Consider the following 23,324-nt stretch of genomic DNA (forward strand, 5'->3'; position numbering starts at 1 on the left):
TTATTTTTATGGAAATTATCGTTTGATTTTGTTAGTCTAAAATCCAAATACGGATCACTTGGATTTGAAGTTGAAATAATTGGAGGGAAAGTGTCTCCTTAAGCCACGGATCTTGGGTTTGAAGTCAATGCTTGGATATATATTATGGACTATGGAGAAAAAGCATGACACGTGTTGATTGCTAATAAGAGATTATGGATTCCAATTACTCCGTAATCCTGCCGTCCTGTGGAGACATCCGCTGTGGAGGATATGAATCTATGATTCTCTCGCGTCTCGAAAATGCCCCTGGGGTTTCAACTTTTAGGATCTTTATCTCCTCAATTTCCTCAATTCCATCTAATGGGGGGGTTGAATGATCACACTACCCCCTGCCCTGTCTGGCTGCCTGAGTGGGGTCCACCTCACTCTATTAAAGGGAATTGAGAAAATTGACGGACAGGCAAATTGAAGTGATAATCCGTAATACTTGTGTCTCAGCACTGAATCAGACAAAAATGCTCCTCAATTTAGAGTATCGCATAAATTGGTTTGGACCAGATATGTCCTTTTGTTTATGCAAATGTGAATTATATGCATAAGCTGTTTTTTTGCCTTTTTCTTTTCTAGTTAAAATTTATTTTAATATAAGGATAAATAAGAGTTTTCAAAAAATTGAAAACTATTTAATGTATTATTTAATTCAATGTTTACATGAAATGATAGAATTTACCTTTATTCGAAAGAAGAAAATGTGTTGCACCAGAAATGCAAAAAGGTAATGTTACATTATTTTTACACCTAATCTTAGGACAACAAGAATTTTCCTTTATCCAAATAAGTCTACACAAATAGAGTTGTAAATCCCAATGTCTATGATTTTTGTCATTACATTGAATAATGAAAGTACAATATTGTCTATGAAATTTCATTGTACCATTTAATACTTCTTATCACAAAGAATCCAAATCCAACTTATTACTCAATGATTATTTAAAATGACTTAGAATGTGGAAAAGATTTATAATTTTCTTCTTTTCTTATGGACCACCATCTTGGTTTTGTAGGACATGTGGCCATGTGGGATGCTTTAGTAAACTCCCAATTTCGTTTTGAATAATTTTATGTCCCCCTATAGTAGGCTATCTTGCTAACCATTAATTTTGGAGGAAGGGAGAGGGGAAACAGAAGGTTAGTAATGCTTCCAATTCATATGTTCATTAATGATACAAATGCAATGGTTATATCTTAAATAGTATTTATAAAGGGAAAAGTCTGGGCACACTGTCGGTGTACTCTAAATTTGCACCCATTGTGTCTCTCTCTCTCTCTCTCTTTCCCTTTTTTAATAACCTTGCCCTCCTATATGATACCTCATCCCGCGCCCTCGTTGGTGCCTCCCACTAGCTTACCTTACATGGGCAATGTGCCTATCCTCTCTCATTTACAAATTAGGGTTTTTTTTATTTATTAGCAACCCTTAAGGTGTCATATAATTTGCAACCTTAAATTTTTTTAACCCTTATAGTGTAACACATTTTTTCCAATGAAGGTGTATCCTATCATTTCACATGTGCAATTAAAAAATATGTAAGAGAATGACAATTTTTTATAATGGCATATTGAAAAAATTACTTTCAAATTATTTTGAAAATCCTTTTTCACCCTTGACTTACAAGGGGCAATCCAAAAGAAGGTAATTTTAAACACACACACTGTGTGAGAGAGAGAGAGAGAGAGCGAGAGAGAGAGAGAGAGAGAGTGTGAAAAAAGATTGTCATGATCAGCTTGTAGATTCTTACGCACACCTTCTCACATTCTACTTATAGATTTCACATTATCGATATTCCACCATCATTGGTGGAAAACTCCACTTTGGCATCGTAACAATCCCTCTTGCGCACACCTTCTCACATTCCACTTATAGATCTCCCATTATCGATATTCCATCCTCATTGGTGGAAGACTCCCCTTTGGCATCGTAACAATCCCTCTCCCTAACATCAAATATTTTATTTATTTGCATATGAACACAATTTCACTCAAGCTGTGGTGAAGAGACAATCTCTTCCTTCACAAGATTTGATTGGATTGACGAAGGGTATATTTGGGTTATTTGCATATGAATACAATCTCTCTTAACCCGTGGTGAAGAGACAACCTCTTCCTTCACAAGATTTGATTGGATTGACGAAGGATATTTTGGGTTTTCAATAATAGGGGATGAGCTTTACTAATGACATTCACTATTTCTAGAGTCCAAAATTTAAAATCACATCGTAACGAAAAATTAAATCATTTATTTGGAATACATTCTAAGTCGATTTTGCATTCTTGAACGATAAAAAACAACTATTTTTATCATCATAGAATGCAAAATTATCTGCATTCAAAGAATGCACATCAAACACTCCCTTAGATTTTAGAATGACATAGGAAAAATACCAAAAAAAAAAAAAAAAAAGAAAAAAAAAGGGTAGACATAGTAGGTAATAACTTAGGGATATAATTGTCTTTTACAACATACATTTGCGATTTGTGAAGCAACTCCAAACTGACAAAAACGAGAAAGTCGGCAATTGTCGGCCGATAAACCAGGAGACAAAAACGGGGAGAATTCCAATCCCCAATTCAATCATTCGGTATCGAAATTTAAAAATATAGAGAATGCGAAGGAGAAGATAAATATATAGCGGTAACGATTTTTGAAAACGTTGTAGGTTGTTCTTTAAGTATAAAAAAAAAAAAAAAAAAAAGGAAAATAATTTGTAGAGATTTCACTAATAACTCTGTATATATTATCTTTAGTTCTTCTTCTTACAGAAAAAGCAAAAATCTGTTTCTCCAAGCGAAACTGCCGATCTATAGTTTTGAAACCCTACTTCCCAAAATACAGCATTACAGATGGAATGAGATGGGTAACAGATAAATTGCAGCCTTTAACCAATCATCAAGAGATGAAGCCTCCTTGGAAAATTCTGTTTTTTTCTGGTAGGCAGGCTTCCGAAATAACCATCCTGTTGTCTGCTTTCATATCTGGGTTTAAATTTTAAATCCCTTTTTGTTTTTGTTTTTAATTTTTTTTCTTCTGGGTCTCTATTCTATGCTGCATTACTGCTGCTGCTGCTCCGGTGGTGTTCATAATTAACTGGTTTTGGTTTTTAAAGGTTGGATTTCTTTGTATTGTATTTTATTCTTGATTTCCATTTATTGTAAAGAAAAAAAATATAGGGATCTCAGATGCAGATGGTACATTTGATTTGGGTTTTACATTTTGTATCAAATCGAGGTTGTTCTATGTAATGGTGGAATCGGAATTTATGCTATTATGGTGTTGGTTACTGTTTGGTTGGTTTCTTGTATTTGATGATTTTGAATTGGAGATGTCCATGAAAACGATACAATCAATCCTAACTTGTCATCCAATTATTACAAGCATGAGTGTTCATTGATTTTGTTCTTGAGAAATCGAATTGAAGATGCTGTTCTCTTTTCTTTCCCCAAATCACTAATCTAGATTCGTCTCCTCTTGCTTGAGCAGACATAAACGTGTAAAAGCCTTGATTGGGAATTATGGATGTTGCTGAGGTCGAAGAGAGTCTTTTTGCTGCCAGCGATGCCAAGGTATCCACACAACTGTACTCTTGAAGCTCCCACCAAGGATTTTGGTCTACTTAACATCCCCCACACCCCCCCCCCCCCTTTAAATGAAAAAAAGAAAAAAAGAAAAAATCACCGTTAGGTCTTTTACTTGGCAAATGCATTGTGGGTTCTATTGATAACAGAATTGTCTATATATCTTATTTTCTCTGGATTTCAGGACTTGTGTTCTTGTTAGATAAATAGGTGGTTTTTTTTTTTTTTTTATTATTAATATTGCTTACATTTTACATATTGAGAACTTAACTGCCATATGGTTGTTGTAATCTTTTTTTGTGTAGTTAATAATGCATACATATTGTCAACGAATAATTTTGCGGTTTTATAATTACTAAAACAATGTTAAAAGGCAACATTTAGACTTGGTCTACATGTTTGATTGTTGTATTTATTATATCTGGAAGCCTGGGTTGACATTCAAATCTGGATTTGATTTACGTAATAGTAATAGTAATAATAATTAAGTAGTAGTAGTTATTATTATTATTATTATTTTATTATAACAATTATGATGATGGTAATAATAACAACTAAAAATCATTTGAAATCTTTTGGAAACTCTTTTGTATAAGAGAAGTTGCTGAATTCATACCTTCTATAACTTTTTAAGGGTTAGAGTTTGGAATCATCACCAGTTCAACTATAACAGGTTCTCCTGTCAGAACATATAACAACTTACAGAGACATACTGCTTTTAAGTTCCATTTTATTGGGTGGGTGATTATCGTTTGTCAATGTGCATGCAGTTACATGCAGGGATGTGTAGTACACTCTCTGCAATTCTTTGCAAAATATTGGACATTTTTCCAGTCTTAGAGGCAGCAAGGCCCAGAAGCAAGTCAGGTATCCAGGCCTTATGTTCGTTACATGTTGCACTTGAGAAGGCCAAGAATCTTCTTCAGCATTGTTCAGATTGCAGTAAACTTTACCTGGTAAAATTCCTTCTCAGTTAAATGGATATCTTTACGCCAACATTCATTTATCCTAATACTGTGGCATTGTAGCATTAATTACTTTGTCATGCTTTCATCGACTAGTTTTGATGGCTGACATCCATTTTGTCACTTGAGATTTTATACTCTAACTAGTTTGCGTAGTATAAAATAAGGATTTGTATGTTCAATATACTATTTATACTTGTAATTGGGCACTTATTTTTAGTGATTATTTGAGCTTTTTATTTGAATTTTTACTACTTCCTTGCAAAGTCGGTAGGTTGGTAGAACGATTTTGATATATTTGAGACACGTATATTGGTGAAATGGAAATGAATCTGGTCCTTTGTGTGATCAAAACTTATTAGACTGTACATTAATACATAATATCTTCATTCAATTCCACTTTGAGGGGAAAGTAGTGCTTATTATTCCAGTGTGCAGAACATTTTAGATCAGTTTGAACTTCTCTCATGAATTATTCATTTATTGCATCCGTTTTCCTGTGTAGGCTATAACAGGGGACTCTGTTCGCTTAAAATTTGAGAAGGCAAGGGTTGCTCTTGCAGAGAGTCTTAGGCGTGTTGAAGACATTGTCCCTGAAGCAATTGGTTCCCAGGTAATTGGTGCATTTTCTTACATTTATAAATGCATCAATTCATGCATTAGTTTTAGATGATGACTGAACTCTCAACTTCATGTTTTTGTGGCTGATGCTTGGGGTACAACTCAGGCTAGGCTAGGTTGTGTATTCATGAATAATTTTGTATAGCCTGAGGCCCAGCTCGATGCGGCTGAAAGTTGAGCCAGAAGTTGGCCTGAGTTGCATCCTACCTGATGCTAAATTTGAAATGTTCTGTAGCTCAATTTATATGTCAAGAATTTACGATGACTTGGTTTGGTTCAGTGTGCCTCGTCTTATTTTGTGTGTGGGGATGATGGACCTTCTTCAAGCTAGGTCATAATTTTTTTTAACACTAAGATTCGGGACCATCTAAGCACTAGTTTTGGGAAGTAAACTATCTGAACCTCCACCATAGTGGTGGAGATTTCCTTTTCTTTTTCATTTTTTGGATGGTTTAACAATTAATGTTACTACTTTTATGCAAATCATTCTCGTTCTTTTTTCGTTTTCCTACTGGATGTTGTTTTTTTGTGTGATATTTATTCTATTTTGCAAATGAGAGTGGCTTTTCAAACCTGATTTTCATTCTTTTTGTAATTATATTTAGCCCTTCCAAATGATGGCATTGAATTAACCTAAATTTTCTTTTTGATAATATCTTTGTAGATTTCAGAGATTGTCACTGAACTTAAAGGGACTGTTTTCTCCGTTGATTTATTAGAGAAGCAAGTTGGTGATGAAGTGATTACGTTGCTTCAGCAGGAGAGAAAATTTAACAGCAATTGTAATGACAATAATGAACTAGAAATTTTCCACCAGGCTGCATTGAAGCTTGGCATCACTTCTTCAAGGGCAGCGCTCACAGAGAGAAGAGCTCTCAAGAAGCTGATTGAAAGAGCGCGGCTCGAGGAAGACAAGCGGAAGGAATCGATCGTGGCTTGCCTTTTACATCTTATGAGAAAATACTCCAAGGTATTCAGAAATGAGTTCTCAGATGACAATGATTCTCAGGGATCAGCGCCATGTTCCCCAACTGTTCTGGGCTTCTTAGAAGATGGAAGTGGTGGCCAGGCCTTTGATCGACAGTTCTCAAAACTATGTTCAAAACTATGTTCCTTTAGTTTTAAGTCAAATGGTCGGAGATCAGGGCAAATGGCAGTACCACCTGAGGAGTTGAGGTGTCCGATATCGTTGCAACTCATGTATGACCCAGTCATAATATCATCTGGCCAGACTTATGAGCGGATCTGCATTGAGAAATGGTTTAGTGATGGGCACAGAACTTGCCCGAAGACTCAACAGCAGCTTTCCCATCAGTCTTTAACTCCAAATTATTGTGTTAAGGGTCTTGTTTCTAGTTGGTGTGAACATAATGGGGTACCTGTTCCTGATGGCCCCCCAGAATCTCTTGATCTAAACTACTGGAGGCTGGCATTGTCTGAATCAGAGTCTACGGATTCAAGATCCATGGAGAGTGTTAGCTCCTGCAAGTTGAAAGGTGTTAAGGTAGTACCTATGGAGGAGAGTGGAGTTGCTGTGGAACTTGAAAGAAATGAAGTGGATGATGTATCTTGCCCAGAGGAAGTTGATGACCTAGACATGGCTCGAGGATATGATAGCTTACTAGCCATCTTAGACGGACATGAGGATGCAGAAAAACAATGCAAGGTAGTGGAACAGATACGACTACTGTTGAAGGATGATGAAGAAGCCAGGATTTGTATGGGAGCCAATGGCTTTCTTGAGGCTCTGGTAAGGTTTCTAGAGGCAGCTGTCCGTGAGGGTAATCAAAAGGCACAAGGGATTGGAGCTATGGCCCTCTTCAACCTAGCTGTTAACAATGACAGGTTTGTTTGGTTCCTATCTGTAGGTTCTCAAAACAACTGTTATTTCTCTTTACCACTACATACATGAACACGATGCTAATATCATGATGGTTATCGTGTGGCATTGGGTCTTCGGAGGGGGACTGATGGGGGAACCACTTGTACTAGCACTAGCCCTAGTACGAGTACGAGTGGCCAGGGTTTTTGCCTTGTTGGTTTCCATAACAAAAATAAGAAGGGAAATAGAGTCCAGCTCGCCCTTCTGATCCAAACATTTCTGCAAGCAGGGGGGATCCAGAGTGTTGCTCCCCTCCTGTTCGAGGCCGGGTGGCTTCGCCCCACAAGCACCCAACCTTCCTTTTGCTCTTCATTCGGTTTGGCTCCACAAATGTGCCACCTAGGAGCCCTACTCTTTATGTTTTTCCTAATATTATTCTAGTTCTGTCCTTTTCCCCCCTGATTGAAGTAGTACTTTATATTGCTATTCAGTATTCAACTGAGAAGAAATACCATTTTCATCTATAATGTATCTTCCAAACTAATTGACAAGTAGCAGTGCTGCTATCAAAACGCTGAATTCAACTACCTTGGTGTTCAGAAATGACTTGAGAGCATTTCTGTGAATGCTGGTCTTGCTCTTCACCTGTTATCTACCAGGTCATAAATAAAAAAATGGTCTTCATCCTATTAACAAATGCTCCAAATCCATTCGATTTGTTAGTGTCCTTGAAAACCTTCAGAAGGTGGTTGACCCAATGTTTTGAGGACCAGTGGTGGATCAACCAGTTTGGATGGCTGATCTGACTCTAAGACACTGCTTGATGTAAAATGTTGTTAATATACTTTTTTTTGGAAGAAAGGCTCTCTGAGCCTAACGCATGCACTACGCCGTACATGTGTTATTATATTAATTTCTTTTTAAAATGAGAGAAAGAATAAAAAAAAGCGTTCCACTGCATGAGGCTTCCGCTGTTGCAGGGAGCCTTCTTGCTCAGAGAATCCTCTCCCTTTTTTTTTTTATAAATTGAAATGGTTCTTATTTATTTAGTTATTCTTTTTTTTCAGGAACAAGAAAATGATGTTATCTGCTGGTGTAATTCCTTTGCTGGAAGAAATGATCCTCAAGTCAAATTCATACAAGTCTGCAACAGCTCTCTACCTGAACCTCTCGTGCCTTGAGGAAGCGAAGCCAGTCATTGGTTCAAGCCAGGCAATTCCGTTCTTGGTCCGTCTCCTTCAAAATGAATCTGAACCCCAGTGCAAGCTTGATGCTCTCCATTGCCTCTACAATCTCTCCATTTACCCCTCAAACATTCCCATCCTCCTCTCAGCTGGCATCATTGAAGGGCTTCATGCTCTCCTTGTGGACCCTGTTGATCACACTTGGACCGAAAAATCGATTGCAGTACTTATAAATTTGGCATCGAATAATTCAGGAAAGAAAGAGATTGCATCAATTCGAGGCCTCATTAGTGCGCTTTCTGCCATATTGGATAGTGGCGAGGCCATTGAACAGGAGCAAGCTGTATCGTGTCTTTTGATCTTGTGTAATGGCAATGACAACTGCAGTGAATTGGTCCTAGAAGAAGGTGTGATACCTGCATTGGTTTCAATCTCAGTGAATGGAACAGCAAGAGGGAAAGAGAGGGCGCAGAAGCTTTTGATGCTCTTCAGGGAGCAGCGTCAGCGGGATCCATTACCTGTTGTTCAGACACAAAAGGAGCCAAAGGGAATTGTTTTTGAAGATCTCCTTCCGTCTCCAGAACCAAAGCCGCTATGTAAATCCGGATCAAGAAGGGCGATGAGTAGGGCTTGGGCTTCTTTATGGAAGACCAAGAACTATTCGTCGTCGTCGGTGTCCCAGTCTTAGAGCTTTTGGTTCTAGCCAGCCATGTATATTTCTGTTGTACCTTCTTTTTCTGCCTTTTAGTCCTCCTTTTTCCTTCCTTCCTTCCAATGGGTTTTTATTTGTTGGAAAGAGATTTCTTTTCTTCACTGCAGTGCAGTATTTATTTTTTGCTGTGCCAAGCTGAGATTAGTTCATATCATTGGATGGATGGATATGATGGAGAATTTTCGATCTTGATGGGCCTTTTGTCAAATAGCTCATCTCAACCATATAAATGCCAACTATGTATAATATATCTATATGGGAGTTAGAATGTTCTCTGTGCCGCAGTAGCACAGGCTGTGCCCAGGCACATGGGCAACCTGTGCAGTGGGCCAGGGTGATCATTGTGTCCACCCCCATGTGCCTGGGCGCAGCCTGCAGCTCAGAGAACAGCGCCCCTATCTATATATAGGGTTCCAGCTCTTTTTCTTTTGGTGCTTCTCAATCATTTTCAAGTGCAAATGGAACTAACTTTGTAATCAGGCAAGTCAGTCTAGTCTAGTCTAGAACTGTGTTACACAAAGTGTACGACCGAGCATATATATAAATCATTAATGGAAATAACATTGGTTACGAATAATCCATCATAAATGAGTCATCTCATAGTCTCATGCTGCTAACTACTACACCCATTTTTTGATGAAACTACTACACACCCATTTGAGTGGTAGTTTAAAGTGTTAAAAGGAATAATATGATTGTGATGCTTCAGTTATACTATTTTCACTGATTCTAGTTAATGTGCCATCTGGTGCATCTGATTGGTGCGTAATTTTATGGTTGGGGCTCCTATGCTTTGGTTATATAATTTCTCTTCTCTTCATCCAACGATTGAAGGCATGACTGTGTACGTACTTAATTGTGTATGAAGCTTTTTGTCCAAAAATAAAAATAAAAAGGCGTAGCATAGAATCTCTCTCTCTCTCAATTTAATGTATGTAAGTGAGACATGTAGCAGTCAAAGAAGTGATTGAGTATTAATTTAGGGACTAAATTTCCCTTTACCCATAGAGGATGGTTCACCAACTATCCTAGGATTTTAGTATGTTTCTAAAATACCTTCCCGATACCCTTTCCCAATCACTCCTGTCATGCTACGAATGAGACCCCATTCAGCGTGAATAGGGGAAACTCGATCCTTAAATTTAATCGCTTGAGAAATGACTTTGCGTAGTTCTTTAACTCATAGCTCAATTGGTGTTTGAATATCAATTGATTTGCAAATTATTTTCAAAATGCGTCAAGATCATGAACAAATAAATCCTAGTTGGTTTAGAAAACGAAAAAACTTGATTTCCTTACATTTCCTCTCCCACCCGAGTCTTGAGCCCTAGCCTCACCTATCGTTCTCGTTTGCTCCTCCATCGGAGTCCCTGAATCCCTGCGTCTATCTTTCTTCCAAACCCGCATTTCTTCCTCACACGAGTCCCAATCTCCATCCTTCCAGAGGTATTGGTCGCTATTGTATTCGAAAACTGAAATCCCCCATTTCGCGGAGGTTCCCTGGCTTGCAGAACCAGAAGAACCAGTGCATGTCGTAGTCCCTTCGTTCCTGGACGTGTTTGCTCGTGGAGGCGTTTGTTGACCCAAACAGAGAGTTCCAAACCCCCATCTGGCTGAAGTTTTCATTTCTGGAGGCTCCACTAACTGTTCAGCCTCACCTTCCCAAACACAGGTATGATTCTCTCTCTCTCTCTCTCTCTCTCTCCTTCCTGTGTTGACACTTGATAAAATTATTTCCCTGCTCAGGTTTGGATAGAACTCGACCTTTTTGGAGTAGGTCGTGGGAAGAGAAGAGAAAAAAGAAATTTGAATCGCAATCTTTCCCATCTTATGTGTGTAAAAAACTCCGAATCGGGTACGAGCATTAGTAGTTTAACCCTCTCCCCATCTCCCCTCTTCCCTTTCTAGAACTGATTCTTAATTGGTATCATATTCAAAGTTTTTGGATTTAATGATAAGTGTTTATAATTAACTTGACACAATACCTTCTGCTGACATATTCAGTCATTGCACATTCAGAATCGCTTGTACTTGCCATGGATCTTAGTTGGCCTTAAGTAAGAGAAAATTGTAACAGTGTTTTGGCAGCTTCTCCGTAGCATGGCACAGGATAATCAACCATGCTCCAACCTTTGCATATGCTGTTTCCCAATCTTCTCTGACAAACCTAACTGTTAAAATCAAGGGGTTAGTTGTTGTTGCTGACATGTGTTCACTATCAACTATTTATACAGTTGCTGTGAACTATGTTATATTGTGTATATCTTATGCCTACATGTGTATTTGAATGACAATAAATATCTGTATTAATTCCAAACCAGTTGTTTATGTCAATTTGTTCATTTGACAAATTAAGAAATCAGGGTCAAGGTCAATTAGGGCCAAGACAGGATCAATCAGGGCCGGGCTAGGGAAAACACTGCCAGGATCCGGCTGGGTTGAGGTTCTGTTAGGCCCTGACAGGCCGGGCTGGACTTGGGTTTAGGTTAAGGCCTCGCCCAACCCAATCAGGGTCAATTAGGGCCGTGTTGGGCTAGGGAAAACCCTGCCAGGTTTGGGCTGGGTTGAGGTTCTGTTAGGCCCTGGTAGGATCGGGCTGGGCTTGGGTTTAGGTTAAGGCGCCCAGGGTTGGGTTAGGATTTAGGGCAAGCCAGGCCCCCGGCCCGTTGACACCCCTAAAACAAGGTGTCCTGTGTCATTGCATTAACAGAAGCACCATTGAGGTACATTGCCCTTGCGCATATCAGGAGTTGAAGCAGGTTTAGGATCTGGACTATTGATTGTAGTTGAAGACCAGTATTGGGTAGATGCTGAGATCAATGTGATAACTAATCCGTGCATGTAAGGAACTTGCCGAAGCACGTATACCTTTGTGTTGTGGATGTGGATGTGTATGCTTGTATTGTGTATTGGAGTGCTTGTTTGCAGGATGAGTGTGCACACCGAATAGACTTTGCCACAAGAATTGTATGTCTGCCTGTGATTGAGAGGAAAGGTGTGTCACACGACTGTGTGCTAGTGACAATGACAATTAGTGAGTGTTAGTTGTGGATAGTACAAGCATCATCTCTTGGCAGCATTGTGTGGTTCAACTTTGGGCAGCAGTGTGAGTTTTAACAGTGCTACCTGTGTAGAAGCAGTTAGTGTGAGACCCAACTGTGAGTACCAGCTATGTTGGGTATTTGGAGAACACCAAGGGAGTGTTGGGAGTGATACAGGACACAGTAGTTGCTAGTGGGTCAGTGTCAGGCTATCAGCTCAGGGCAGCATCGGGTATCTCAGCTCTTGGCAACAGGTTTGGGTAAGTTCTAGTGTGTGTGGTGAGTTTCAGCATATAGGATATCCTCAGTGTGAGTAAGGGAATGATAATGGGAGCAAAATTTAGGGAGAAAGTTTGTGATTCTGATTCACCCTCCTTTCAGTGTCAACATGGGAACAACACGAGGACCACTTCTCTCGTACTGGTCCGAAGAGAGGTGAATGTCCTTTTTTGGGAGTCGCCACCTAGATAAAGGTGTACGACCCATAAATGTCTCCCCTTTTTTTGGGGGGGGGGGAGAATGAACTCCAATGGATAATGCTTTAAGTCTACCTAGAGGGTGGGTAAGTGTCAGGTTACCAGCTGACATTTATGAGGCTCCTTTTAGTATGCAAATCATAACATGACCTTACACAATCTAATCTGAATCATCACGGCTAAACTTAGTTTCGCTTTAGTTTAAGTTTGACAGTTGACCGTCGACGTCTGATTCAATTATGTAGTTGTTGCAATTTTATACCCTACTTTTCCACATGTTTCTGCTTGGTAAAGTCTGTAGAGGCTCCTAGGCCCATAAATAACAAAGGAGCTGTAAGATTTATTGACTACCATCAAGTCTAAAATGGTGATCATTGCGACGATCGTAACTCTTAACAAAGACGTACAACCTTTTATTCTGTAACACAACAGATAAGAAAATTGAATTTTCAAGGAAATATAATGTGTCACGAAAGTCAGCTGTTGCTGTAAATAGTTGGCTTTGTTAAACAATCTTTCACCCTTTATCTCATATTTCAATTCAAGGCAGATGGAGTACCAAGGCTCCCTTTGCTACAATAGCTATGCTGTTATAGTGTCCATGATTCAAAGTGGATCAATCGTCTGGCTCAAAATGACCATGCGATCTCTCTCTCTCTCTCTCTAATAGGATCATCTCAGACATAAACTCTGTACTGGAAGTCTGGGAGAAACTTCAAGGCTTCGTATGTGTTAACTTTCGAATAGGCCAGCGTGATGCACAACCCAGCACAGTATAATTCAAATTTAGGCCCAAGTACTTCGATGTAAGCTGGCCATGAGTACCCTTAATTATTTGATCCCAGAAGAAGTTTTAATCAAACAAGTCTGGGTTGGTTGGACTGGAGGGAACACCAGTGTTTAGCACCCTTGCACCCTTATGTTGGTATTCTTCAAAGCTTCAAGAATTTTTACAGAAACCCAACTAGGGAGGGAATGAAAAGCTGCAAATGTATCCAATGTATCTGACTGAATAAAAACATCTGGTATTTAATTCATTTAATGTAGTGTAAATACATTTATGCTTTGGATGGAACATTAATCGGATTTGACATTACAGCTTTCCTTCTGTAAACCTTCATGAACATTTTATTTTCTATAAGTGAAGCAGCGATTGCTGCAGCACGCACTTTGTATTTCTAGGATGTATGATTTCTATACATTGACATGGACTAGGACTAGGATTCTGGGTCTCACACTTTCAATTTGTCCGATGCCCAGATGATGCCAGGAGCACACCTACAGCCACAATAAACATGAATAGCATGCTCACCAGCAATATGTATGTTTTCTTGGATGACCTCCGATATTCTCCAAACAAAAGTATACCCCAAAAAGTGCTCACAAGAGGAAGTGCCTGATATTATTGCAAACAAATAAAAGGTGTAACTTCATTGTTAACAAAGAGAATAAGTTCATATAAAAAATAAAAATTACACTCATACAATGTTACATACAGGTAAACAAGCGATTCGGAGGCAGTTGAGAAATTCCCAAAATTTCATTCGCAGCCCATATGTGTTTCTTTAGGTTACTTAAGTTTTAACCTACATATATGATAAGTATTTACAAAGTTCTAATAATGGAGAAAGTTTTTATGCTCCACCGACCAAATGTGGTCGGGAGCAATTGATGGTCAAATACTCCCACCTAATGGATGAAGTGTCTGAAATATCCTCCACCGTCAACCGTTCATTCGTGTGCTCCGCAACCAGAGTACCCCTTCCATAATGGAAATGGATATATATGTTATCAAAGATGTGTATGTTATTCATGGTCAACAAGACCGTATTCTGTTTTGATGTCAGGCTGAATTTATGAGATAAATGTTTCCGTCTGCAAGAGATTATAAGATATTTTTCCTAGTAATTTGTTAGTCCAGATTTATGATCATGTGTGTTCACATGTTGGATTGAGACTGCATATATAAATAGCTATCCATTTTTTTTTTTCAGGGGGTAAAGAATCATTGTTATGAAGCCTATCTACATACACAAACTGTATACTAACCTGCACAGCATCAGCGGCGGCGTATCCTGCAGCTTGACCTCCCATGAATTGTAAACCATTCCCAAACCCACATAAAAGTCCAGCCAAGAGCGCCCAGTTTCTACCATTCCAATCATTTAGATAAGCCTTAAACGACGTTCTGGGTAAATTGAGTACCGGGTAGTAGAGGAAGCTGATATTTAGAATGATGCCAAGGACGAAAGAAGAGATTGAGAAGTAAAAAAATGCAGTGTATACAACCAAATGAGGAACCCCTGCTTTCAATGTATGCCACTGGTCATTCGTCGCCAAATTGAATGCTGGTGAGAAGAGGGAGAAGCAAACTCCAGAAAAGGTAGTTAGCCCCAAACCAATCACAGTACTCTTTCCAAAAACCTGTCATTTAAAAATAATTATCAGCAGAGTCTCACTGATGTAAGAGAAAACAGAGGATAATGCAGGATTATACTTTAGTAGAACATCAATGAATTCACATAAACAGAACATGTAAGTATACCATATTACCAATATATGGAGTAGATAAGTGGAGATTACACATGCACATCTTACTAATTGCTCATGTTTACAGACCCAAATTGATTAATCATATTAGTAATTAGAAATAATTGTCAATGTAGTGGAACTACCAACCTTGATTGATCTTTTGTTTTCAAGATCTATGAGGAACCTTGCAGTCCCAGCTTTTGCTTTATCTACATGAACACTTCCATCCTCCAAGTCCCCTATTTCTTTCATTTTTCAGAAAGTGTACAAGTCAAGATCTGTTTAGAACTGGTATCTGAGGGGATCAAGTAGGGAACTTACCTTTCTTCTGGACAGATTCTTGCGACTCTGAAACTTCTATGGCCCTGGTGGAAGGTAAAAGTTTCGTAGAATTCAGTTCTATGGTTTTGATGGGATAACAAGGTATAGGAGCAATGCGATCAAATTTCATAATAAAATTGAGTTCCATGCGACAAACTTCAAAATAAAACAATATTCATGGAAGTCCCAACACATATGTCTAGAATATACATACCTTGTTCCATCCTTCTGACTTTCTGAAAGTTTTATAAGTTTTGCTTTATTGTCGGATGCATTGGAGGAGTGAACTCTCGATCCCAAGAGAACTGCAATGAGGAAGCATCCAACCCCCGGAAAAAGAATTGCAGCATTATTGATTCGATTGTCTAAGAAGTAATTTAATGTTGTGCCTGTTATACCAAGACAAGGACAGATGCGTCTTTTAGCTACAACCAGTCTATAAATTAGTCATTCACAGCTAGTTAATTCCTAATGTCTACAAAAACAACATAAAATGGTTCAAGCAAGTGAATAAATATTACCTATTACAACAGTTATACTTGAAGCGATTACCGCTGTCACTGACAGACCAACAAAAGCCCAAGCATACTGCATAGAAAGGTTCCCAAGGCTGATAACTATCCCACCTGCCATTGCGAACAGTATAGAGGGCCAGTTGTCCTACATCATGGACGCTATAATCTTTAGATCAAGTTGAAGAGAAAAAATAGAATAATTAAGAAAGATGAAATACTGAATGGGGAAAATGAGATTTTTCAGTGGCAAAATGATTGTCTTGATTTGGTAATGATAAATTTTTAAGTCACATCAATTACATAGTTATCAGTCACCTAATAACCGATGAATGAAAGGAAAGCACTATGGTTAAAGAGGTGGTTGAAAATAATTCAATATAAGAGATTACTATTTTAGAACTTTGGAGGTCAACCTTGGAAATAAGAGGATTTAAGATTAGTAGCACGAAGACTGAGTATATGATGTGTAATTTTAGTCACACTTTGATGAATACTGATATGGTGTGAATTGAGGAAAGAGAGATACCACAAACTGACTATTTTAGATATCTGGGGTCAAGCATAAATAAAGAAGGTGAAATCGAGGATGATGTGTCACAGAGAATTAAAGTGGGATGGATGAAGTGTTGAGGTGCGTTCGGAGTGTTGTGTGACCGACGTATTCTTCTAAAGCTTAAAAGAAAATTCTATAGGACTGTTGTTCACTCGACCATGATGTATGGGGCAGAATGTTGGGCGGTTAAGAAGTGTCATATTGATAAGTTTTGTGTAGCAGAAATGAGGATGTTAAAATGGATGTGTGGAAAAACAAGGAAGGATAAAATATGAAATGAACATATAAGAGCGGACTTAGGAGTTGCCCTTATCAATGATAAGCTTTGGGAGAGTCGTTTAAGGTGGTATGGCCATATTCAAAGGAGACCTAGAGACGCCCCCGTAAAGAGGAGTGATATGATCCCGATTGAAGGAGCTAAAAGCATAGTTGTCAAGGCGCTAAGCGAACCAAGGTGAGCGAGAGAGTAAAAAAAACAAGGCGACAAGACGTCGCTTATGTGACACCAGAAACCAAGGTGTGCCAAAAGCGCCTAGACCCCTAGCGCCTTGACAACATTGGCTAAAAGAGCTAGGGGCAGACCTAAAATGACCATAGGAAAAGTGGTGAGGAAGGACATGCATAGTCTAGGTCTGGTACCAAGTATGACTTCGACAGAACCCTCTGGAGGGCTAGGATTCATGTCGCAGACCCTATCTAGCTAAGTTTAGACTACGTGTTGGGATGTGCCCCTCTTTCCTCTTGCTACCTTCCATCTTTCTTCTATTACTCTCTTTTCTTTCATTGCCTTTATTTCCCGTCTCTCTTCTCCTATCCTTTCTTCACCTTTAATTTTTGAATATAACTGTAGTTTCTCTATTTTGTGTTTGTCTTGGATCCATATAGCCGACCCCATTAAGTTGGGATAAGATTGAGTTTGTTGTTGTTGTATAAGAGATTATTATTTTATTACCCAAGTGAACAACAGAATGAGGGACAGGAGAAGTACCTTAAGGAGAAGAAAATCAGAAATGACAGCTGAAAGTTAAAAGTTACAACTTTCTTTAATGGATACAACAATTATTTATTTTGAATTTGAAATGAGTATTTCAACTACTATTCTATATCTGATATCTGAACATGAGATGTTAGATTACCTTGTGGAAGGATACCATGCTCAAGTTTTAAATTTTAAAAATTTCATTACAAATTCTAATTTTAGCATTTTCAATATCTTTTACATTTGACAAATTTTATTTAAAATCACCACCAAAAGTTAATATTGCAAGGAAGAAAAGCCCAAGTTTCAAGATTTGTTGTGAATCATAGTTGATACACCCTTAAATAATAAAAAATGGCATGGAACAAGAATTTTTCCCTCTCTCTCCTTTTTGTTAACTGATTGAGATATTCAAGAAGAACAACTAGAAATACAAAATAGTAGATGTCATAATAATTCCTGTCAAGTATTGAAATCCAAAATTAGAACTTTTAATCTGCAACTATCAAATAGCAGTTTATTCCTTTCCACTCTTAGAATCCAGACTTGACCAATATAAGAATCAAATTCAACCAAAATTGAACAATGTTTGATGAATAAGCAAAGATAAATAAAAGCCATTTAACAGGAAATACTTGCCTGAGAAAGCTGAGTTATGAAATTTGGCATGCCTGGTTTGCTGGGACCAATCTGACCAAAGGTGAAAGCAATGATGACAGCAGCTAAGAAATTTGTAATGGAGTAATCCAAGTAAGTATGCTGAGGAAGCCGACCCCTTCTCTCTAAGACTGTCATACAAGCAGGCCAAGTGCCTAGGAAGAAGAGAGAAAGCAACATGCAGAATATAGCACCAGCCTTACTCTCCACCAAATACATCTTGAGCCCACTGTAATAGATCCTCTGAGTCTCAATTGAAAGAGAAACCAGTGAAGGTAAATCACCAAAATCCTGCAAAAGGAAAACCCATTAGACTCTATCCGTTGACCTGTCATTCATAGTGGCCAAACATCGAACAGATCACAGCTTGCCATGAATGAAATTAAAAGGACAAAGAGATCAGAGAGAGAGAGAGAGAGAGAGAGAGAGGAATATAAATTCAGCAACTGGGTTCAAACTGAAAAATTCTTAGGACCAAAGCTCACCATATTCGAAAGATTCAGGGAAGAGAGAGAGAGATAGATTCAAAAAAGGGGGAAAAGTAGAAAACTAATAATAAACAAGCTTCTTAACTTGGGATACCATCAGAAACACGCAAAACAGCAATCTTTAAAGGGACAAAAACAGGGGAGACACTGTGCAATCACATCATCATCAAAAACGAAAGCAAAAATGTTACTATCTCGGCCATTACGTACACAAACTGATTAAGAAAGAAGGACCCATTTGGGATCCAAACTAAGCAGTTTCAAAATCAAACTCACTAGACTCACTACCAAGAACTACTAACCTTGTCGTTCCTCTCTAGTGTGGCTTCTCCCAAGAGACAGGGTATGTCTCCAATGTCGGCCCACAGGTAAGGTAATGAGTTGCAGAGAGGAAGAACTCTTATTTATAGGCTTTGCATACAAGACCCAATTGATAATTTGGTTTAAAAGAACAAAAAACGGTTTTGATCATATTTGACTGTCAAAGTTACCCATATGGATTATGGACTGGTAGTTAAAAAAAAAAAAAAGATGGTTGTTTCTGCTTCCTTCTCAGATTCCCTGGAATCTTATATAGGAATTGGAATTGGAATTGGAATCCCAAGACCTACCTGATCGAGGTCAAATTCAAACACATCATATCGCGGGAGTTGGAAGGCACATATCATAGATAGTGTGCTACCATGTTGTGAAATTTAATAGGGGCCACTGAATAACTGGGGTCAAATTAGATATTAGGGAGAGAGTTCTATGAGCAAGCAAGTGGATCTAGGGAATACACCAATGAGGAGCGATGAAACGATATCGTGCATAAGGATAGAAAAGTCATTTCATGTGAGGAGATAGATAAAGAGAGGGTGTTAGTGTACCCTCCGTAATAGCTCTGAGAACACTTTTTTGTTGTTGAGAAATTATCAACGCCACCCCTTGAGGTTTACCTATATTTTAAAGGCGGATGGTGTTGCAGAAAGAAAAAGAAGAAACAGTAGGGTTTCAAGTCCTTTACTAACCTGAAACACAGAACATTGTTGGAAAAGAGAAACAGAAAACCCATTTCAATGGTGAAACAAGTAATAAGCAAAGAAGGGCAGATTTGGTTGCCGGAGTAGGTCTCTTTTCAGAAGATGGTAGGTTGCAGTGGACGTTCTCCAAGGTCGTCGGCTGAGTGTGAGGAAGAAGAAGGGTTTGTGGGTGTTCAGTTGAAAGGGTAGATTAGGTACTTCGCCCACTAACAACGGTAGAATTGTCTTTAAAAAAATATTAAACTGCTGACATCACCACTTAACGGCTCTTAACTAACGGTAGGGGGTCTGTGTGGAATTAATTTGGTAAAGTAGGGGGTGACGTTGATATTATGGTAGTTAGTGGGTGTACCTTAAATTATACACAAACATCGGGGGGTGACGCTGATAAATTCCTTTTTTTCTTGGTAGAATAGCTCGGAGAACACTAGATCAATATTACTCCCACATTTCAACCACATTTTTTTAAAAATGATTCGAATGCTGGTCTAATGGTTGGACCAATAATGTTCTATTCCTCGATTAAAGGCGTCAACTAAAAATCAGACCAGATAAATTGATAAGAATTGAAATCAATAGTTTAAAATCGACTAGTAAATAAGCGGTTTGATTTTAGTTTTAAATTCTAATAATTGGTTTGGTTTTGTTTTTAACCAAGAAATTATCAGTTATAAATCGATGAATCAATTAAAACTTTTAAACCGATTGAATATTATAATATTTCTTAGGGATGAAGAATGCTGCCGGATCATGTGTCCCCTACACCAACGTGTGGGCCAATGAGAGGATTTGCTAGGGCATCGACCACAATTCGGCTTTCCTCCAGTTGTGACGGGAGGTGGAGGAGAACCCCCCTTGTGAAATGACCAACCCCCCCTCTCCCCCCCACCCTTATTTTGGCTAGGCTGTTGGATCCTTCATCTCTCGACCTGAGGTCGTCACGACTGGAGGAGAGCCAGATCCCATCGATCAAGGGAACTTTTTCATTTTGTAGGGGGAGGGGGAGTCATTTTAGGAGGACTATGTTTGGACACAGGCTGCATGCGACCAAGAATTGTTCTTTTTCCCTATTCCTTATTAGGAAAGAAGTTTCGAGACAACAAGAGAGAGAGAGAGTGATTAGATACTAATAATATTCACGGAAGAAGGATTTGGTTACTATTTAGTGGCTAGTTTTGCCATGTGAAGGGAGTGAAGGAATGATTTGATCGTTCTCCTTTGTGAATAGATGAGGTATTATTTGAGTGGGCACATCTTGAATTTGATGTTTAATCTTAATTATATGGCTCACCTTTTAAAGGAGCTTCAAGTTCTCTTCAATAATAAAAATTTTAAAAAATAAATTTGATATAGTAACGATTTATTATTACTATTTTTGACCCTCTCCCTCTTAATACAACACACCTTTGCCCTCTTGGTATAACACACATTTTCTTTTTTATAGTGGGGGTAAATTCCTGTCATTTTACATGTGTATTTGAAAAATGTATAATATAAACAATGACATCTTTTGAAAATGACATGATAATAAATGCATTTTTAAATTATTTTGAAAACTCTTTTTAGAGGTATCCGTATTCGGCCAGAAAATATCTGAATCCGATCACATCCGATCCGTATCCAAGCCAAATCCAATCCATTTACATCCCTAACCCACACCTTCCCTACCGAATACAATGCATAATGAGTCATCTAATAGTCTCATGCTGCCAGTCACAACACCCATTTGACTGGTGGTTTTAAGTGTTAAAAGGGATAATATGATTGTAATGCTTCAGTTATACTACTTTCACTGATTTTAGTTAATGTACCATTTGGTGCATCTGAGTGGTGCGTAATTTTATGGATGTCGCCCGTATGCTTTGGTTAATAATTTCTCCTCTCCCATCTAATTATTGAAGGCATAATTGTGTACGTACATAGCTGTGCATAAAACCTTTTGTCAAAAAAATAATAAAAAAGTATGACATAGAATCTCTCTCTCTCTTTCTCTCAATTTATTGTATGTAAGGGAGACATATAGCAGTCAAAGAAGTTATTGAACATTAATTTAAGGATTAAGTTTCTCTCCACCCATAGAGGACGGTTCATCCACCATCCTAGGGTTCACAACCCCTCCTAGGATTTTAGTATGTTCCAAAATATCCTTTCGATACCCATTCCTACCCTCTCCCGTTCCACAGTGAATGGGATCCCATTCACTGTGGGATGTGGATGGATGGTCCTCAACAATATATCTACATACATGCACTTATAAAGGTATCATTTAGACATTCCTTTTAATATAGAATTAAGACCATTCTTCATGAGGTCAACTTATAGAATAATTTCTTTAATACTAAATCGATGTTTGTCGGCTTTTAATCATAATATTTGTTATGCATCTCCTCACAAAATGTTTACTTGTTTAACTAAAAAATTACGAGCGTCATCCTTGATTACTTGTCACATACTTCAACTTACTCTCATAAATATGTAGGTATATATAAAAAATAGAACCCAATTTTGATGCATGATCGTGTACATATATGGTCGTGCCTTTCAACTGTTGGATGAGAATGAGGGTAGAAGTATAATAAGACATCCTCTTTTTCCATCGAACAATTGAAGGCATGACTGCGTACGTACATACCCGTGCATATATAAAACCTTTTGTCAACAAAATAATAAAAAAGTATGGCATAGAATCTCTCTCTCAATTTAATGTATATAAGGGAGATATATCACTCAAAGAAGTTATTGAGTATTAATTTAGGGACAAAGTTTCCCTCCACTGATAGAGGACGTTTCACCCACCATCCTAGGGTTTTAGCAAGTATGTTTCTAAAATACCCTCCCGCTACCCTTTCCCACCCTCTCCTGTCCTGTGGTGAATGAGATCCCATTTATTGTGGGTGAAGGAAAACTCGATCCTTTAATTTAATCACTTGAGAAATGACTTTGTATAGTTCTTTAACTTATAGCTCAATTGGTGTTTAAATATCGATTGATTTGCAAATTATTTGCAAAATGTGTCAAGAAAAAGTACTTGATAAGATTGCTTTAGTAACAAATGCGCTAAAAATCCTTCCTTTACCACAATTTCTTAAAAAGATTATGCTGCCATATAAAGGTTTTTTGTTGTTGTCATCAAGAAGTGCAGGGAATGTTTACGTACGTGAGCGTGAGTGAACAACTCAATCGTTCAGATAGAATCTATTCTTTGAGAATGTTCCATCTAAACGACTGTAAGTCGTTCACGCACGTGAACATTCACCCCCTCGTCATCAAGGGGGTGAATCTTGGTAGTGCTAGTGCTTCATCCTCAGCTTGCGTCTTTGCTTTGCCATAGGGGATTCAATTAAAGCAGAGGAAGAGACAACATGCAGAAAAATAATAGAAATGGATTTGTAGATATTTCAGACTAAGACCCTTCTTGTCAACTTATAGAAATTGAGGAGATCACGATTGGTATTATTTATATTTGCCACCACCCGTAAGGAAAATAATTCTCTTCAATTCTCTAAAGTGTGCAGTGTGGCAGTTCGGGGTGGAGATATCGACACCTGGCAGCTCGGACATCCAACGATGCAGAACTCAAGAAGAAAGAAAAAATATATGAAGTCAATGAGCTCGGTATGTTGAATGCCCGGCCAAGTGTCGACATTTCACCGAAACTGCCACACTACACACTTTTAGGGAATTGGAGAAGATTAAAATCCCCACTTGTAGGTGACAAGAAAGAAAAATAAATGAAGTCAATGACCTCGACTGTTGAATGCCCATTGTCGGTGTCGATATCTCCACCCGAAACTGCCACACTACACACTTTTAGGGAATTG

General features: G+C 38.3%; 2 protein-coding genes and 1 long non-coding RNA gene across 4 annotated transcripts; 2 read left to right on the plus strand and 1 right to left on the minus strand.

Moving 5' to 3' along the window:
- Positions 1 to 2,786: 2,786 nt before the first annotated feature.
- Positions 2,787 to 8,976, plus strand: LOC122671022 (U-box domain-containing protein 45-like). Its single transcript, XM_043868108.1, has 6 exons — positions 2,787 to 2,970; positions 3,521 to 3,603; positions 4,386 to 4,571; positions 5,086 to 5,193; positions 5,866 to 7,046; positions 8,091 to 8,976. Exons 2-6 carry the CDS (start codon positions 3,553 to 3,555, stop codon positions 8,893 to 8,895), a joined length of 2,331 nt encoding a protein of 776 aa, XP_043724043.1. The 5' UTR covers positions 2,787 to 2,970; positions 3,521 to 3,552; the 3' UTR covers positions 8,896 to 8,976.
- A 1,692-nt stretch (positions 8,977 to 10,668) lies between these two features.
- LOC122671027 lies at positions 10,669 to 22,462 on the plus strand. The gene is made up of 3 exons (XR_006334303.1): positions 10,669 to 10,877; positions 19,346 to 19,355; positions 22,452 to 22,462. It is a non-coding gene; the product is annotated as an uncharacterized LOC122671027 (long non-coding RNA).
- Positions 13,446 to 18,538, minus strand: LOC122671025 (ureide permease 1-like). 2 transcript variants are annotated; one of them, XM_043868113.1, is made up of 8 exons: positions 18,479 to 18,538; positions 17,976 to 18,284; positions 15,811 to 15,949; positions 15,504 to 15,678; positions 15,296 to 15,333; positions 15,116 to 15,213; positions 14,486 to 14,860; positions 13,446 to 13,832 (listed from the first exon to the last, which is right to left on the minus strand). In XM_043868113.1, the coding sequence occupies exons 1-8, from the start codon at positions 18,479 to 18,481 to the stop codon at positions 13,677 to 13,679; spliced, it is 1,293 nt and encodes a 430-aa protein (XP_043724048.1). In that variant the 5' UTR covers positions 18,482 to 18,538; the 3' UTR covers positions 13,446 to 13,676. The 2 variants fall into 2 exon arrangements, with proteins under 2 accessions (XP_043724048.1, XP_043724046.1); XM_043868111.1 differs by having other exon boundaries at positions 15,116 to 15,207; positions 15,290 to 15,333.
- Positions 22,463 to 23,324: the final 862 nt, after the last annotated feature.

This window comes from Telopea speciosissima, chromosome 8 (assembly GCF_018873765.1).
Source record: "Telopea speciosissima isolate NSW1024214 ecotype Mountain lineage chromosome 8, Tspe_v1, whole genome shotgun sequence".
Lineage (NCBI taxonomy): Eukaryota > Viridiplantae > Streptophyta > Magnoliopsida > Proteales > Proteaceae > Telopea > Telopea speciosissima.